This window comes from Ursus americanus, chromosome 25, assembly GCF_024610735.1.
Source record: "Ursus americanus isolate L20-20 chromosome 25, mUrsAme1.1.p, whole genome shotgun sequence".
In the NCBI taxonomy this organism is placed as follows: Eukaryota; Metazoa; Chordata; class Mammalia; order Carnivora; family Ursidae; genus Ursus; species Ursus americanus.
In genome coordinates this window covers 9,929,256-9,947,556 of record NC_142151.1, presented here as the reverse complement: position 1 = coordinate 9,947,556, position 18,301 = coordinate 9,929,256, and the positions used below count along the sequence as shown (strand labels likewise).

Sequence of the window (18,301 nt, the reverse complement as noted above, 5' to 3'; positions counted from 1 at the left end):
AGCTGGGCCAGCACGTTGAGGTCATTGCTCTCTCTGCCAAATGATTGGCCTGAGTTCAGTTTGTCCATCTGTCTGAGCTTCATGGAAAACATGATTGTTGCTCTAAGCTCTCTATTATACGTCCTTCCCTAGCTCTGCTTTGCATCTGGCTTTTTTTTTGGTTTCTTTCCCCACCCCCACCTTCCTGCCTTTTCTTTCCATGACTCTCACCAGACTAGAATCACATCTGTTTTCCAGTCTCTGCACTCTCACTGCAGAGCAGATGGCCGAAGAGCAAGTTCTCAGCCAGGCAGAGGAGGAAGAGCTGCGTTTGGTACTCAGCTTTGTTCTAGAGACTGACCAGAACCCGTGTATCTCAGAGATGGAACATGTAATGCTCCTTTGCAGGAGCCAAACGTGCTATTTCCTTATTTCTGATTATGTCCATTGCTCTCCCTTCCTCCCAACTAGCTAGCTTCCTTCCTTCCTTCCTCTCTCCCTCCCTCCCTCCCTCCCTCCCTCCCTCCCTCCCTCCCCTTTCTTATTCTTTTTCTTTTTCTAGTCTGTACTCTATTAAACACAATCTGCTTTGTCTACCTGTATTCTCCTTTAATTTAGCTCCCCGGGGAGATACACAATATAGACTCAAGGAGCTAACAGATAATTTGAAGCTTACACACTTTTAAATGCACGTAAAGCCAATGATTCCTCAGATTTGAGTTTCTGTAATTCAAATTTATTCCCTCCAAAGTGGAAGTATTTTTACCCGTCTAGCCACTAGGTTTCGAAGAATAAAAGCAAACACAAAGTGTTTAAAACTCTAGAATCAGAGAAAGTGTTATCTACATATTACATGATGTGGGGAAGGGTACTGTTGGAAAGTAAGGCAAGCAAAGCGAGCTTGGCTACCAATTTTCTTTGGGCTTCTAATGGCATTTTGTCCTGAAGATTCCAGAAACCAAGATTCTGAGCATAAACCGAAACAAAGCCAAAAGACAGAAGAAGGCTGACAGGTCTTCTCACAGAGCCCTTCCGCATTTCAAAAGGATTCAGAGGGTACTGTATTTTACAACTTTTCCTAACTGCCAACCCTCCTCTTGGATGAAACTCATGTGGTATCTCTGTATGTTTGAATATGGAATAAATAGGATTCCTGGGGAAGGGGGGGGGAACCACATTCTTGAATGTGTGGGTCAAGAAAGAGGAAAAAAGAGAGAGAGAGATACAGGGACATAAAGGAATTTGTTGTTGAAGAGATGAATGTGGAAAAAGAAACTAAGACAGGAAGATAGAGGAATGATTCAAACACGGAAGATGGCCAGAGAAGGGGCAGACTGTCCAAAGATGAGATGGAGCTCTCTAGGTAAGAAGGAACCCAAGGTAGAGGGTGGCTGGGGACCGGGGGCTGGGGCCAGGTTGCAGGAGGGAAAAGAAGCTCTGGAAGAAAGGCGTTTGTGAGCGGGAGCCAGGCTTCCTAGGGAACAGCAGTATCACTCACTGGTGTGGTCATAACCTTTGGAATGAGGGTGTGAGTGGCTGCAAATCCCCAGCCCCCTTCTCATTCCCGCCTCATCACACTCCTCTAGCCTGGCTTTCTCTCTCTCTCTCTCTCCCTCGCTCTCCCTCATCTCATTGTTTCAGAGTAGGCCAAATTTGAAGTCCTTCCCAGGGAGTGGCCCTGTTCATCTTATTCTCCAGCCAAAGTAGAAACAGCGTGAGAAGGAGAGAGACACATTCGGCAGCCAAAGGACTCGGTGGAAAGAGCAGAGGAAAAATACACAGTGAGTTGTTTGATTGTACAAAACCCTAAACAGAGGGTGTGTGTGTGTGTGTGTGTGTGTGTGTGTGTGTGTGTGTTGAAACTGAAAGGTTGTAGGGGGGCAATGGGAAATGTCACTGACTTAGAATTGAGTGAATATCGATTTATCCATGGAATTCGAGAGACAAGACACCAAGATAAGCAGATGATATTAAAAAGCCACAGATATCAAAAAGGAAGATTAGACACTGGGGGTGAAAGTGGCCACAGAATAGGGGCAAACACGCACCATTTAGAATATATAGTTTCCTCTGACTTGGCAGAAAAAAGGAATGAGAATGAGAATAACGGTAAGTGATCAAAGAAGAAAATTTGAAGGTGAAATAAATGTTGGGTGAAAGAAAAGAGAGAAAGGGCTGGCATCACACAGGGGACCAGGAAAAGCCCTGGGCAGTCAGAGTCAGAGGCCCTACAGGTAGCCTTACCTGGACTTCAAATGCCGATGTGCTCCGAGCATCACAGCCTCTACTCTCCCAACACCCCTGTTAGATATGCTGCTCTTGGGACCCAAGGTGCTGCTGTTTCTCACCGCACTCATCATCCCCTCTGGTGAGTCCCTACCTTTAATCTTTTCTCCCTACAATGCCAGGTCCTGGGTGCATGTGGAGGGGTACATTAGAGCGCGGCATGGTGAAGGGGGGGATGGTGAAACAGAGGTGCTTGCTACTGAGTTCTAGAATCGCTATTAAAGAAAGGGACAGACTGAAAAGCAAGGGCTGGGATGAGACCAGAGATGACCTCAGACTTAGAAGGAAGTATCCTGAGAGTTATGAATATTAAGATCCACACAAATGCCTTTTAACCCAAAAAGAGGGTCAGATACACATAAATGTCCAAGTAGAGGAAAAAGAAGCTGATAGACAAATGCATTCTCAAACATACGGACACAGCTAATAAGAAACTGGACCAAATACAATTAGTGAAGGGTACACACCCTCACACCTAACCCGCACTAGCTCCCGCACACACATAAATGTGTTCACACGCACGAACACGCACCAAGCTATACACTAAAGAAAAGCCATCACAGATTTCACAGAACGGAGCTGAAAGATTGGCCACGGAAACTGAATCTTGGGACTTCGAAGAAATCCTGCTCTAGTTTCTCATTCTGCCAGATACACACCGTGAGAAAATCATTTTGTGCCTTACTCATAGTGTAGCTAGTACGACGGCTGTGGAATTAGGACAGGACACATTAGAAGGCTGTTGGCCCCAACTGCCGAACAGGACCCCACTCCTGCTAGGGAATGAGGGCAAGAGGGCATCCCACGTCAGGGCTTGGCAAAGCAGGGCTTTATTTTCAGGAACGTATTTTTCTTGAGAGTTTCCACATCAGCACTAATGGTCTAAGTAATTTTGTATTGAACTATATAGAAATACGATACAGAAAAATAAAGTACAACCATTTCCCCATCATTTTCTGGTACATCTTATAAAAGCTTTATGGGGTGTAGAGCTGGAGTCATTTACCCCTTTTCTCTATCCTTTGGTACAGACTGGACACCGCTAGGAGTCGGTGGTCAACGAGGAGGTAGGTTAACCTTTGAATCTGGGCTCCTCTCTGTATGTGTGGTTTTTTTTAAATATATATTTAAGTAATCTCTACCCCCAGTGGGGCTCGAACTCAAGACCCTGTGATTCAAGAGTCCTACGATCTTCCAACTGAGACAGTGAGGCACCCTGTCTGCTGGGGTAATCAAGATAGTGCAGATGAATGGTCAGAGTTAAAGAACTTCTAATGTAACGGAGACACATGGCCAAAGTGTGGACAATAGGCTCTAACTCACCAGTTTCCACGATCCTATTATCCTGTGCATAAAACCTTTTTTTTTTAAACAACTGAAATACCCTGCCCCAAACCAACTCTACGCCCAACTCTTGTTTCCACTTACCTATATACAGCTCTTATCTCACTCAGAAAATGCCACTAATCCTAACAGCTTTTTCCTACCCATGTAACAACGGAGAAGCTAACATGTAGACAGAATAAAAAGTCATCTCAGTACTACAGCGAAATTCTGGTACTAATGGACAGAACCCAAAAGTTTTGGCTTCCAAGTGGCCACTTCCTTCAGTTCGATGATGGAAACTCCAATCAAACATCTCCACTCTGCCTCCGGACATTCAACATTATTATAATTTATCTCTTACTTTTCCCAACCCTTGAGAGCACAGCAGTATGTAACCCATTAATGGACCATAAAATCAAATTAGCAGATCACAATGGGTAATTTTTAATGAATTAGTACAGATGAAAATAAAAAGGGAGTACATTGCAAGAACACTGCAAGAGTAAAGCATTATCTCATTAAACTTGTTTCAATTTTCTATGTGTGCATTGGGGCACCGTATAATTTCTTCCTGTGCATCCTGGCACAAAAAGATAAAAATATAGAAACAACTTTTTTATCTGCTGTGGGTAAAGAGGTCTGAATCCCAAACTTTCTGAACCTACATCAGAGTTCAGCATTATCCAAAAAAATTTTTTGCATTTGTTTCTCTGGGGTTAAGGTCTAGTCTTTGTCTACAAGTTTGGGATGCTTTCCTAACAGAAATATGGGACTAAAAATGCCTACTTAAGGGGCGTCTGCCTTTGGCTCAGGTCATGATACCCGGGGTCCTGGGACAGAGCCCCGCATGGGGCTCTCTGCTCAGCAGGGGAGCCTGCTTCTCCCTCTGTCCCCCTGGCTCCCCCTTGTGCACATGCTCTCTCTCTCTCTCTCACGTGCACGCTAATAAATAAAATCCTTTAAAAAAACTGCCTAGTTAAGATTTCTTTTCAGAGAACACAAATTCTAGATAAGCGTTTATACGGGGGTGGTAGCTCACGGAAAAGGTGGATAATCTGAGAAATATACCAAAAACAAGTACTCTGTCCAGAAATTCTGAGGTGACAGCAGGGACTCACTGTCAACCCCTCTGCTCTCGCACTGGTTCACTTATATTTCTGTGAGTGGCTGGACTGGAATGCAGCTAGAGAGGAAGGGAACAGGCGGCACTGGGCTACACCCTGGAGAGGTTCCACTTTCCTCTTAACGGTTTTTGGAATGACTCGGGCTAGTGGTTTTTCAGATGTCCTGGGGGACTGGAACAGACTTGGATTTCTCTTACCAAAATGTCTCCTGAAATACGAAAGCTAATGCTGAGTGTTAACTATAGAAAGACTCTTTTGTCCGATCTGATGACTTTCTACCTGGAATTTTTTTTTAAAAAGAGGATGATGTAAGCAGTTAGGAAGGGAAATTGCTTCAGAATGTATTATTTGAGTTTTGCCTCTGCCACAATGATCAATAGCTCTGGCATGCTTTATAAAAATGCTATTTTCTCCAGACTAAACATGGCATTTAGTCGATGAAGTTTAGGAAAGAAGTCAAAGCAAACTGAATTTGCTGACCCCTGCTGGGCAAACCAGATTATGACGATAAGTCATCTACAATAAAGGATAATTACAGATGGGATATTTATTAAATATTTGGATGTTCACATTGTGTTATTTTGCTTTTTAAAGTTGAGACAATTTGTTTTAGGTAGTGCTGTTATAGTTTCAGATATGGTTTTCTAAGTGTATCCTAATAGATTCCACCCTAAGACCTGTCTTTACTTTCCAACGATCAACTGCAAGGTATTCTCTACAAACATCCCCTCCCCTCTTCTCACCTCACTTCTCACTGAGCAGCAGAAAATCATCAACATCGCCTTTGGTGAACACCCCTGTCTGTAAGCATACCAGCAAACTGATGTCCAATTATTTCAAACCTGTAATTATCGAAATCAGTGTCTTTGGGTAAGGCAATTTTCACTTAAAATAAGTATTGCAAAGAGGTCATCAATCCATTGTGCTTGTAATAAGCTGTATGATCTTGAGTAAATTGTTTACTTGTCTGGTGCTCAATTTTATCATCTGCAGAAACAGATTTAAATGGTGCCTGGCACATAGTAAACCCAAATTAGCTATTACATTATTATCTGGTAGGACAATGAAAAGTTATTCTTCTATTCTTAAACTTAAAAGTCTAACTGAGAAAGGGGATGCCTGGGGAGGCTTATCTGATGAGCATGTAGATAAAGGAGACAAAGGGAAAAGGATATTCTAGGCTAGGACTGTACAGGTATATTCATGGAAGTGGGAAACTGTGACATTTGTTTGGGTTGTGGGGGAAAGGACTCTAGTTGGGAAGCAAACAACGAAAAACGTGGCATACTCGTTATGTGTTGACAACTGTGCTAGACAGGTTTCACTTACTTGGAGTGCAAGAATGGGAGGAGGACAGAGAATGCTCAAAAAATCTTTTCTCGGCCTGGGTGGCTCAATTCGTTAAGCATCTGCCTTCAGCTCAGGTCATGGTCCCAGGGTGCTGGGATCGAGCCCCAGGCAGAGGCTCCCTGCTCAGCAAGGAGTCCGCTTCTCCCTGTCCCTCTGCCCCTCCCCCTGCTCATGTTTTCTCTCTCTCAAATGAATAAATAAAATCTCTATAAAAATTTTTTTAATTAAAAAAATTAATATTTCCTTTTTTGTTTATTCAGATGATGTGACTCCAGTGACTTCAGAAACATTCACGGAAGATCCTAGTAAGCTACCTTTTTTCTTTGTTTTCATACTGGAAATAGAAGGATTGAGGGTGATGTCTGTACAAAGATAAATGAGGAGTAGAAAAGAGGTTAGTGGACACTCTGAGCTCATGCAGACCCTAGTGTCTGTCTCAGATACCACCGATGCTGTGAACATGTCCCATCTTTTCTATTTCCTTCTGTGACAGTCCCCTACATGAGCCCAAGAGGCCATGTCCTTTCACTTCAACCTTTCTTGCCTCCTTTAAATCATCCCTTTATCCGGCTTCCCTTTCCCACTTTTCCCTGCCCGTGTTTTTTTATTCCCTGTGCTGTATCTTTGCAGATCTGGTGAATGAGCCCTCTACAGATGAAACAGGTAAGCTTTATTACTGCTTTTTAAATGGCATGATTCTTGTTAATATCCACGATATTTATTCCAGCTTTTGAATTAATCCCGTATTTTTATTTAAGAAAGGGATAGAGGGATTGGGGGTGTTTTGTTCAGTGACAGTGGGATAAAAGGAAAGAGAGTCCCCAGTTCTCTAAGAAGACGAGACAAAGTGGATGAATAGCTGAAACAGGGCATGTATAATACAGTATAATGTCAGTAGGCCAAATACTCTTTAAAAAAATTCACAATTATTCAATTAGCTCTATTCCCTTGGATATAATACATAAACCCAGCCATAGCCTTGACTTTGCCCTGATATCTCCATTCTCCCTCTTTCTCAATTTTTTGTTGTTGTTGTTGTTGTTTTTTAGGGGGGATGGGAGGGACAGAGAGCGAATCTGAAGCAGGCTTCAGGCCCAGTGCAGAGCCTGCCCGGGGTTTGATCTCAAGACCCCAAGATCATGACCTGAGCCAAAACCAAGAGTCAGATGCTTAACTGCTTAACGGACTGAGCTGCCCAGGCGCCCCTCCATTCTTCCTTTTTCTCCTCTGCCGTCCCCCCTTGCCAGTTCAAAGCCCTCCTCACACCTGCTGTTTTGTGCCTTTTCAGTTCTGGCCGATATCGAGCCTTCCACAGATGACCTGGGTGAGTTCAGATCTGGGATCCCAGGGCCACTGGGGCCATTCTGGGCTTTCCCCAGAGCCCATTATGGAAGGCAGTACAGCTGGCGAAGGACTCAAAATAGACAGGACTACAGTTTACGTACCACATTCTTCCAATAGTTCAATTTAAATTCATGGTATTTTTGATCCCTTAAAAGCAGGGACTGTGCTGGATGTTTGATGTACAAAATACCAATGTGTGAAACTTTCCCTCAAAGTTTCCAAGCATGGGTGGGTAAAGGCAAGACAAATACATAAACAGATCAATGTCTGGGAAGCTAGGAAACTTCCTAGAAGTAATGGTTGAACCGATTCTTGAAAGAAGAATTGGAGCCAGCCAGGCAGTCAAAGAGGGAACAGTATGTTCAATGATGTGAACACAAAAGAGATCTAGGCACACTGAGGACACGGAGGTGTTTTTTTAAATGATTTGGGCAAAATCTACAAGAAACAAGTGGTAGATTATTTTATTTTATTTATTTATTTTTTTAAAGATTTTATTTATTTATTCAACAGAGATAGAGACAGCCAGCGAGAGAGGAAACACAAGCAGGGGGAGCGGGAGAGGAAGAAGCAGGCTCATGGCGGAAGAGCCTGACATGGGGCTTGATCCGACAACGCCGGGATCACGCCCTGAGCCGAAGGCAGACGCTTAACCGCTGTGCCACCCAGGCGCCCCCAAGTGGTAGATTATTTTAAAGAAATAGTTACTGAAAACCTACTACTTAGTGCCAGGAATATAAAGGTGAACAAAACCGATTTCCTTTTACTCAATATTTTTTGTCTAATACACAAGATAAACAAAGAGATAATTTTATTCAGTTTCACAAGATGCCATAATCAGGATAAGCAAAAGCTATGGAAGACTAAAGAGTCCTTGAGTATCTTCAGTGCTGGAGGTTAGGAAAGGCTTCTATACAGGGCACAGTGACTAAGTTGCTTCTCAAAGGACAAGCAGAAGTGAATCAAGTAAATAGGGAGAAGAGCTTTTGGGTAAAGAAAACACTATGCGAGAAGGCTTAGAATGGAAATAAAAACCCATCAGAATAGTTTAGACAAAGAAAGGTCCCCATCAGATTTGTGAATTGGAAACCCAGCCAGGATGCTATTGCATTAGTCCCAATAAAAGATGGTGGCCTGAACTCACTGAGGTGAAGGTAGGGAGAATTAAGTGTGAGCCATGAGAGGGGACTCTTGAGGTGATGTCCAGTGTCCTGTTGGGTACATGGTGGAACCATTCATTCACTGAAGAACAATTTGAATTGGTGAAGGGAAAGGTAGGACAGTATAAGATATGTCAGATTTGAAGGATCTTTGAAAAATCTACAAACTCTTCCATAAAATGGCAGGTGGCTTTATAGGTCTAGAGCTTAGAAGAGATCTGGGCTGGAAGTAGAAGTTTGAGAATTCTCATCATGTAAGCCTGCAATTGAAACCAGGGGATAGATGAGATCACCTAGCGTATTTCCCATAGCATTCTGTCTATCAGCAACTCTTCCTTTTTTATTTATTTATTTATTTATATTTTTTTTAAGGTTTATTTGAGAGAGAGAGAATGAGATCACGAGCAGGGGGGAAAGGTAGAGAGAAAAGCAGACTCCCCTCTGAGCAGGGAGCCCAATGCAGGGCTCGATCCCAGGACCCCAGGTTTACTAAGCCACCAGGTTCCCCAATCAGCAACTCTTCCAATGGCCTTTTGACACATAACTCCCATGGGTAGTGTCTTCCCAAGACTCATCTTACTCCTTGACTTACTCCTTGACTTACTATTCATTCTACAAGTAAGGCCCATACTTAACTTGACCTTAGGTTAGGTTTGCCTATGGCTGTGACCTTTGCTATTTGCTGAATAACTTTTATCTAAGAGCCCATGGTGATGTATTTGATTTACAGAGAAGAAATTTTCTTTTATGAGTAAGAGCTTCTGCGGGATAACAGTCTTTTCTCTCCTTAGCTGTAGGATGAAGCTTTTCTGGGCATATGGCTCCTTGCCTCGTGTCCCTACTAAATTTGCCTCTTATCAACAAAACAAAGATACGCACAATGAAAATCAATTTTTCAATTCTAGAAGAGGAGAAAGGCAAAATCATATTTGCCATCCTAACTTCTAAACCTCTCCAATTCTGTGGAACACAACTGCCCATTGTGGGTTTTCTGTTAGAAGTTGCTAAAAGCATCATCAACTCATTTGTTTTATTTGTAAGTGAGGCAACATGACAGTTGCAGAAGTAGTGACTACTAGAACTGGTAATAACTGAGTACAATTTCTGCCTTCCAGCTTCTCCTACTGATAAAAACACCACAACAGGTATGAATGCCATTTGCATGTCTTGTTCTTCAGCTTTCTTCTTGGGGACTCATAGCTCCCTGTTCTTTGGAGGAGACTTGGTATACCTTCTAGTTTGCTTCCAGTTCTTTCTCAAACAATATTTTTAGTGCCATTCATTCTTACACTCCTTTTTTTTTTTTTTTTTTTTTTGAGCTCCTATCTTCAAGCTCATGGGGAAAAGATGCGTGGTCCTGAAACGGTCCTCTTCCTAAACTACCTTTGGACTTTCTGTGGTGGTTAGTGAGTTGGGAAGTGATGCAAGGACTCAGTATCACTCTAGTTGTCATGGCCAAAGTTGCTCTATTGTACTGATGATTCTGATGTGCATCTAGGCTTGGAAACTACTAAACCAGAAACTGTGACCCACCTAGAATTCTAATTCTTTAGAATGGGGTTAAAAGCATCTCAATTTTATATTTTATATGGCCACCTGGATAACCCTAGAAAGACTTTCCTAGAAGAACCCTCAGAGATTATTTTATCTACTTCTGCTTCCAGGTAGGAAAGCACCTAACTTTTATTTCAGCCAATTTCCTACTGTTCTCTTTTGGTGAGCAGGGAGGGCATTCCCCAACTTGCAATGATTCTGTGTAGAGACTACTTTGTATTTTTTCCCCATTCTATCTACCTTCTTCATCTCTTTTTTTTTTTTTTAAGATTTTATTTATTTATTCGACAGAGATAGAGACAGCCAGCGAGAGAGGGAACACAAGCAGGGGGAATGGGAGAGGAAGAAGCAGGCTCATAGCGGAGGAGCCTGATGTGGGGCTCGATCCCATAATGCCGGGATCACGCCCTGAGCCGAAGGCAGACGCCCAACCGCTGTGCCACCCAGGCGCCCCTACCTTCTTCATCTCTTGAATCCTTTGTTTATCCCTGTTTTCTGTGTTGGACTTCTTCAGATTGCCGGGATGAAAAATTTGCTTGCACGAGACTCTACTCTGTGCATCGGCCAGTCAAGCAATGCATTCATCAGTTATGTTTCACAAGGTAAGGGATCCCAGGATATGCAGAAAACATCATCCACGGTAGTGTTTCCACATCAGTAACTGTTTCATGAGCACCCACGATGGGACTTCGGTTTTTGGTGGCACCGAAGTTCTTAACATGATCCTCCTAGCTCTTCCTGCTGGTGCCAGATAGAACCCGGAGTCAGAACCGAGGTATATGGAGAACACACTGACCAGTAAGACTCGATGCTAGAAGGCAAGTGGGATGAAGGCTGGGGAAAGGATAGTCATGAGAGACATACTGGTACAGTGAGTCTATTACCTCATAGAAAAAGGCTGAAGCGAAAGATCCAACTCTAAAGGTAGAAAATAGCAGGGAAGAATATTAAACTTGACTCTAGGTAGAGTGCACGAGGTATCACTAAGGAGAATAATTAATACCACTCCATCCCTCGCACTCCTCTGGGAGGGATTGAAGCAGTCCACAATAATCAAGGAAATTCAGAGAAAAGGAACACAGACAGGGAGAGTGGGGGATACAGGAGTTGAGCAGGCACCCTTGGCCTAAGCTAGTTCTCCCTCCCAGTGCTTTTTTCCATCTCCTTCCTTAACCATGTTCCTGGGACTACGGCAGTTTACGACGTATGTACATCATCAACAATGAGATCTGCTCTCGTCTTGTCTGTAAAGAACACGAAGTTATGAAAGGTAAGATGTCGTCTGGGTTTTAGTGGGGAGGGGCAGTTATGAGAGAGGTGAGTAGAAACACCGTCCTAATGGATCCAGGATCTGGCTTCTGAGGAGGGCTTTAGGCCACCTCCTTAACCCCATCAATCCCTGCTCCACCAAGTTACGCTAAATACGCAATCTAAGTGAAGAAGTATGCTTCATATGTAAGAAAAGTACGCTTGGGGCTCTTTCCAGCTAGGTTGTAACCCCCAACCTCTGCTATACACAGAGCTTTCTGAAGCTCTAGCTGCTTTGAAATTCACTGGGGTTCTAGGTGAAAAGGGCAAGTCAGGGGTACCTGGCTGGCTCAGTCTGGGGAGCATGAAACTCTTGATCTTGGGGTCAGGAGTTTGAGCCACTCGTTGGGTATTGAGATTACTAGGGAAAAAAATGAAAACTTTTTAAAAAAGGCCAAGGCAGCCATTACAAATAACAGACTAATAGTCGGCAGCCATGTTCATAAAGAAACACTCTGTAAAAAAAAAAAAAGAAGAAGAAGAAAGGAAAAGAAAAGAAAAGAAAAGAAAAGGAAAAAACTCCACTAATTTGGAGACACTGATGTTTGTAGAGGGCCTCTAAGTAAATAAAAAACCAGCCCGGACATTAAGAAGCTGGCAACATTTTAACCAGTCTACCAATTCCAGGAACCATTTACATTACTTATTGTGAAAATTTAGAAGTAAATGAGGGTAGAAAAACTTTATAAAGACGATTACAAGGGTCCAAAGTGTGTGGTTATAAACCGTGCATTGTGGGGACAAAGATACTTGTCACCTTCCCTACGGCCAGCCCCAAACGATAAGTGTGGTTGGTGAAGGCACCACAGACAAAGCCCCTTCTGACTCAGCAGCCCATCTTGCACTGAGCCCCTGAGTAAGAGCTGTAGTTAACTTCGCAGAAGGAAACTTGCTACTTGCCCCCATAGGCCTTGTGCAAGCCACCTGCAAGGGAAGCACCTTGAGACTGAGGATGAGTGTTTGGGACTCTAGGCACTTTCAAATGTCTCAGGGGACTTACTAAAATGAGCTATTTGCACACAGTAAACACTTAAATATATAGTGAATAATTGAAACTCATTTTTTTTTTTGCTATTAATAAATCCATGATTATAAGAATTGGGAGCTAGGTATACAGAGGAACCTAAAATTTACTGGCCACCTGTGCTGGGTACTTTGCATACATTATTTCATTTTAATACTCACAGCTATACTATTGAGGCAGGTATTTCATGCTTATTATACTGGAAGGGATAGCGAGGTTCAGCAAAGTTAGGAAACTTTCTAGTAAGTAATAAATAACCAGTAAGTTACCCATCTGGGGTTCTAGCCCAGATCTACTTCTCTTCAAACTTTCACTACGCACCCTACAGTCTTCTCTTTCTCTTAAAACAGAGCTCTTGTTATCTTTTTGTACTGCCCCCCCATCATGCTCTGCTTCTCTTCTAGACGAACTTTGCCGTCAGATGGCCGGTTTACCCCCAAGGCGACTCCGTCGCTCCAACTACTTCCGACTTCCTCCCTGTGAAAATGTGAATTTGCAGAGACCCAGTGGTCTGTGATCATCAAGGAAGAGGAAAGAAGAATGTGTGGGTGGGAGGAAGAGAATGCTCTAGCAAGAGGGAACTCCTTCTTGTCCAACTCTCGTCCGCTAACCCATAGACATTAGTATTTCTTAAGCCAATCCCTTTGCAGTGTCTAGCTTTTGCCTCCACTCCCTGATTTTTCACCACGACTGGTAACATAAAGTCTATATTATTGCATGGGTTTGCTGCTTCTCAGTATCACAGACGTAGATTAATGATAACCATGTGGCTTGTATGCAAACATTCTACATACAATTTCAAAGGAAAATCACCTTTAGGCTAATATTTACTAACAAATCTGTCTGAAATAGATCTTAGGATGGAAGAAGCTGTTGCTGTCCATTTTGGCTAGCCATAGAACTCCATTTATTTGATTTTCAAGAGTCTCCTAGATTAACGCCTCATTCATTTACATACTCCTCTTTACTCTTATTTTAACTATTTTGCTGGATTTGCCTGCTCAAGTCTTCTTTAAGAGTCACGGTAACTTTTTGTAGTCCTAGAGAATTCGCCAGCACCAAGAGTTACACAATCCTACTGGCAACATATAAAGACCCAAGATGAGGTCTGCTAAGTTCAGAGGTCAAGGATAAAGCGAGAGGAGTAGGCTACATATGGAATTGGGACTCGTGGTTCCTTATTCACTTTTTCATGCAGTTGTCTAATTGGCAAGTAGGGGTACAAAGTCCTGTTTACTTATTTTTGGTCATATAGGGGTTAGCCCACTCTCGCAAATTAGACAAGGTAATGGGAAACCGTACCATTGGTCTGAGTTTCCTTGACTTGTCACTGCTTCTTTTCATCCTCATCACTAAACAGAATTTGTAGAGATTACTATGCAAATAGACTCTGGAAGAACCCGATTTGGTCAGGTCAGAAGGGCATTGAGACCTAAATTTTAACAGGCAGATCAAGTTTACCTAATGGTTTATAAGAAAGAGTAAAAGACACACAATATTCAGACAACCTACATTCTTATCCTGGTTCTTCTAGCAGTAACCAGGTAAACCAGTAAACCAGGTTAAATTTCCCATCTTTAACACAACGTAAATTTATGCTGGTTCTAAGGTATCTTTTCATTTGTGATTCTCAAGATTTAAATGCATTATTTGAATTTCTTGAAGCCTAGATGCAGTCTAATTCATAACCAGCATGTCTGCTTCATAAGGGGAGAAATATATTAAGACAGCAGTCCACAACATCATAGAAAAAAATCCCATTGTAAGTTACCAATTACATACTATAGATCCTTCTATCTGAATAACTTAGTAACTTTCCAAAGAAGCCCACAAAATTCAACTAAAAAGTAGGAGACTTTGAGGCAAGTTACACCCTCAGAATTCCTCTGTTTGGCAGGGTTGGATTCATTTCCAATTGAAGAAAACTATGTAAATGAGCATGAGACCCTTGCTGTTAAGAAACAATTTAGTTTAATGGAATTTGCACAACTCATTAAAGAGAAATGCTAGGAAAAGACCCAAAGCATGTGATCTCTGCTCTACAGCCTCTAAAAGTATATATCCTCATATATAGAGGTATTAAGTGCATATTATACCCACTGTAGAGAAATCTTATCGGTACAGAATTTCTACGAATCATTTAAGAATCTCACCATGAACAGGACCCTCCTACTGTATACTGAATGCGGTGGCATTCCCACCACAAAGCACCTCAATCCCAGTTTTGTGCATATTGCAAATTAAACATTTTAAAATAAATTTTTCTCAATTCCTTTTCAGAAGAATGGTCTTTGATCTATTTCTTTTTCTCATATATTTAGAATGACGTGAATTTGTGCTTTTTACATTTTTAAAGATTTTATTTATTCATTTATTTGAGAGGGAGAGAGCACGCGTGTGAGTGGGGGTGGGGGCGGGGCAGAAGCAGAGAGAGAGAGGGACAGGCAGATTCTGTGCCAAGCACAGAACCGGATCCCAGGACACCAAGATCAGGGCCTGAATGAAATTAAGAGTCCGTCACTCAACCGATGAGCCACCCAGGGGCCTCTAAGTTGTTGTGTTTTTGAGGTTTTTTTAAAGATTTTTTTCTTTTAGAGAAAGCATGTGCAGTGGGGAGGAGCAGAGGGAGAGAGAATCTCAAGCTGACTTTGCACTGAGTGCGGAGCCCCACTCGGGTCTCCATCTTACAACCCAGAGATCATGACCAGAGCCAAAAACAAGAGTCTGAGGCTTAACTGCACCACCCAGGTGCCCCCCCACCCCAATTTATGCTTTTATCCCACTTTGTAAAAGGAGCACTGGTGTTGCTCTCGTCCGCTATTCTCCATTGTACCCTTTCTCACTCCACAATTTCGCCATCAGTACTCCAACACAGCCAATTCACTCTCCTCTGGGAAATTCCTCAATTCATGAGAAATTTCTTTGTCTTTTCTACCCCCTTCGGACCCAACGGTCTTGCTAGGTAAAGCTTCATGCTTTACTCTTGCTTCTCTTCTCCTTGATCATGTTCCAGTGTTTTCCCATCTCATTGTTCTTACGTTCTCTACCTTTTTTACTACTGATGTGTAAACCAGCATTTATAACTTGCTTCCCATTCTTTTCTTATGCTTCTAAATTCTTATTTTCCTCCACAACCTTCCCGTAAGGACAGTCCCAGGTCAGTTTCAGGAGGTTGATTTGGTCCTGGTTTTTTATGTTGTTTTTTTTTTTCATATTTATTTATTTTAGAGAGAGAGAGAGGAGGGAGGGGTAGAGGGAGAGAATCCCAAGCTGACTCCCTGCTGAACATGGAGCCCAACAAGGGGCTAGGCTGGAGTAAGGGGGGTGTACATCTCATGACCTGAGCTGAAACCAAGAGTGGGTTGCTCAACAGTCTGAGCCATGCAGGAGCCCCAGTCCTGTTCTTTACCTCTGTATTTTTTTTAAAAAAGATTTTATTTATTTGAAAGAGAGAGCACATGTGAGAATGCGTGTGCACTAGCGGGGGGGGGGGGCGGTGAGATAATTTGAGAGAGAGCACGAGAGGAGTGAGGGTCAGAGGGAGAAGCAGACACCCCGCTGAGCAGGGAGCCCGATGCAGGGCTCGATTCTAGGACCCTGGGATCATGACCTGAGCCGAAGGCAGACGCTTAACTGACTGAGCCACCCAGGTGCCCCGTTTACCTCTGTGTTCTTGCCCACTGGCAGAATTTCATTTACCTCCTTGTTTTTTACCCTTACCCCATTTCTGATGTTCTAGTTTCTATTCCCTGTTTCTCCCATGAATGGATTTGAAAACCTTTTATTCTTTTAGGCTATTAATACTATCCCTTTCATGGTGAGCACAAATGATAACCCCCTTCAGTGAGGAATTTGTATTTTGATGAAAAATAATTATTTGAACCCAAACAGTGCATCTTAATCTTGGAATTAAAGGATTTGGTGAAAGTATCTTTAGGCAGGAGCACCTGGGTGGCTTCCGGTGGCTAAGCCTCTGCCTTCAGCTCACCTGTGGCTCAGGTCATGATCCTGGAGTCCCGGGATCAGAGCCCCAGTTGTTGGGCTCCCTGCTCAGTGGGGAATCTGCTTCTCCCTTTCTTTCTGCCCCCTCCCCTGCTCATGCTCTCTCTCTCTCCTCACTCTGAAATAAATAAATTAAATCTTAAAAAAAAAAGAAAAGAAAAAAGAAAAAGATATCTTTAGGCAATTTGAGATTGAATGCCTTCCTGGTACCTTGAATGATGGCAGCTTCATCTGCCTACCCGTCAGGTTTACTCCTGTTTTCTCTTCCAAAATTGAGCTGATCCTGCTCTGAGCCTAACTTTCTCCATATTTCATGCTTACAAAAATTCTCCTTTCTCCTTGAATGGGAAATTCACATGTGCACTATACTCTAAATATAGTTCCATGCACACTTTCTCTAAGTATTCGTTTGACTCACAGGCAGATGGTGCAAACCCAGCTGGTCTCCCCACTTCTGGGCCTTGCTTTTGATGACATCAAGAAGTGGATGTTGCTAGCCACAGGCTCCTCCCTCCTCTGCTTCAGGGTGTGTGTGTCAAACCAACTATGTTACACCCGGGCAGAGGTGCAAACAACTTGCAACCTCTAAGGTTACCCTTCTTCCGGTACTGAAGCAGCTGCAACCCAGTGAAGAAAGAAATCTGAGGAGAAACAGAAAAGAAGATGGAAGAGCTCCAGACAAGGGGAGTTAGCAGATGGGAGCGTAATGAAAGGGTGGCATCAGGGCAGGGGACCCGGATGCTGGAAGGTGGGGATTCGCAGATCCCATGGGAAAAGGGAATTTGGGAAGTGTGGGGAAGGGTTCTCGAGAGACCTGAAACTTTACAGGGTAGAATGGAAAGACATCAGGAGCACAGCTGAAGAGAGGCAGGACTGTCCCTATAGTTTTATCAACTCAGGGAGACAAAGATGGGGTTAAAAATACAACACTCGAATCAACACTGAAATCCTGTATCATTTAGCATGTTCACTAACCAAACATCAGGGAAAGTGACTTGTTGAGGTTCTCTGTGGTAGAGAAAGGAACATGTGGCCACAGTTTTTTTCTTTTTCTTTTTCTTTTTTTTTTTTTTTCTAAAAACCAATCAAGTAGCACCAGAAGCAGCGGTCAGACAACAACTTCTGGGCAGAACCTAAGATGGAAAAAGCAAATGCTGTTTATATAAATAGAGGTGCAGAGCCCATAGCTTCCTGTTGACAAATCGAGCTTCACTTCACCTCAAACCCTCAATTTTTTCTTTTTTTTTTTTTTTAAGAGCCGATAAGGGTTTTTTTTTTCTTTCTTTCAATTTGTCCAATCACTTTCAGGAAGGTTCTGGGTTTTTTCCTAACCCAGGAGGTCCTGCTCTAACTTTCTCTTTCCTCTCCCTTTTCCTTTCTTCTATTAAATGTGTAGCTTTATGGGGTACATTATTAAATTTACATGATGACCCATGAGGACTGAATTCAGGATGATCTCTTAAATTTGTGAGATTCACCTCTTCCCTTCACCCGGAAAAAGAAGAACAGACAAACTCTGAGCGAATATAAGTTAACAGTTAAATGGAAAATAACCTGAATGACCCTGAAGGAATTGATGGGCGTTGAGGTATCAACCGCGTCATTATATAGTTTCCTAATATGTTGTTCTGTCCCTAAGGGTCAAACACCAGGAGTTACAATGAAGGATAATGAGGACTGCCCAAAGTTTTCTTCCATGTATATGTATACATACACATGCATATGTATAAAATTACATTCATATGCCTATCCATCCATTCCCAAAAAGGGATACGATTTTCGGAGGAAGGGAAACAATGTCGGGGTGGTTTTATTTCAAGATTTGATTTACTTAAGTAATCTCC

At 42.6% G+C, this 18,301-nt stretch overlaps 1 protein-coding gene across 2 annotated transcripts; it reads left to right on the top strand.

Moving 5' to 3' along the window:
• Positions 1-1,294: 1,294 nt before the first annotated feature.
• MFAP5 (microfibril associated protein 5) lies at positions 1,295-13,173 on the top strand. Of its 2 annotated transcripts, XM_045781318.2 has the most exons (11): positions 1,295-1,342; positions 1,621-1,760; positions 2,288-2,347; positions 3,297-3,332; positions 6,326-6,370; positions 6,696-6,728; positions 7,354-7,389; positions 9,685-9,714; positions 10,638-10,725; positions 11,320-11,393; positions 12,860-13,173. In XM_045781318.2, exons 3-11 carry the CDS (start codon positions 2,290-2,292, stop codon positions 12,970-12,972), a joined length of 513 nt encoding a protein of 170 aa, XP_045637274.1. In that variant the 5' UTR covers positions 1,295-1,342; positions 1,621-1,760; positions 2,288-2,289; the 3' UTR covers positions 12,973-13,173. The 2 variants fall into 2 exon arrangements, with proteins under 2 accessions (XP_045637274.1, XP_045637275.1); XM_045781319.2 differs by lacking the exons at positions 1,295-1,342; positions 7,354-7,389 and having other exon boundaries at positions 1,620-1,760.
• The last annotated feature ends 5,128 nt before the right edge of the window (positions 13,174-18,301 follow it).

Coding starts and splice junctions, on each gene's coding strand:
- MFAP5 (XM_045781318.2), top strand. CDS start 2,290: ATGCTGCTCTTGGGACCCAAGGTGCTGCTGTTTCTCACCGCACTCATC. Junction 2,348..3,296: donor CGCACTCATCATCCCCTCTG/GTGAGTCCCTAC, acceptor CCTTTGGTACAG/ACTGGACACCGCTAGGAGTC. Junction 6,729..7,353: donor GCCCTCTACAGATGAAACAG/GTAAGCTTTATT, acceptor GTGCCTTTTCAG/TTCTGGCCGATATCGAGCCT.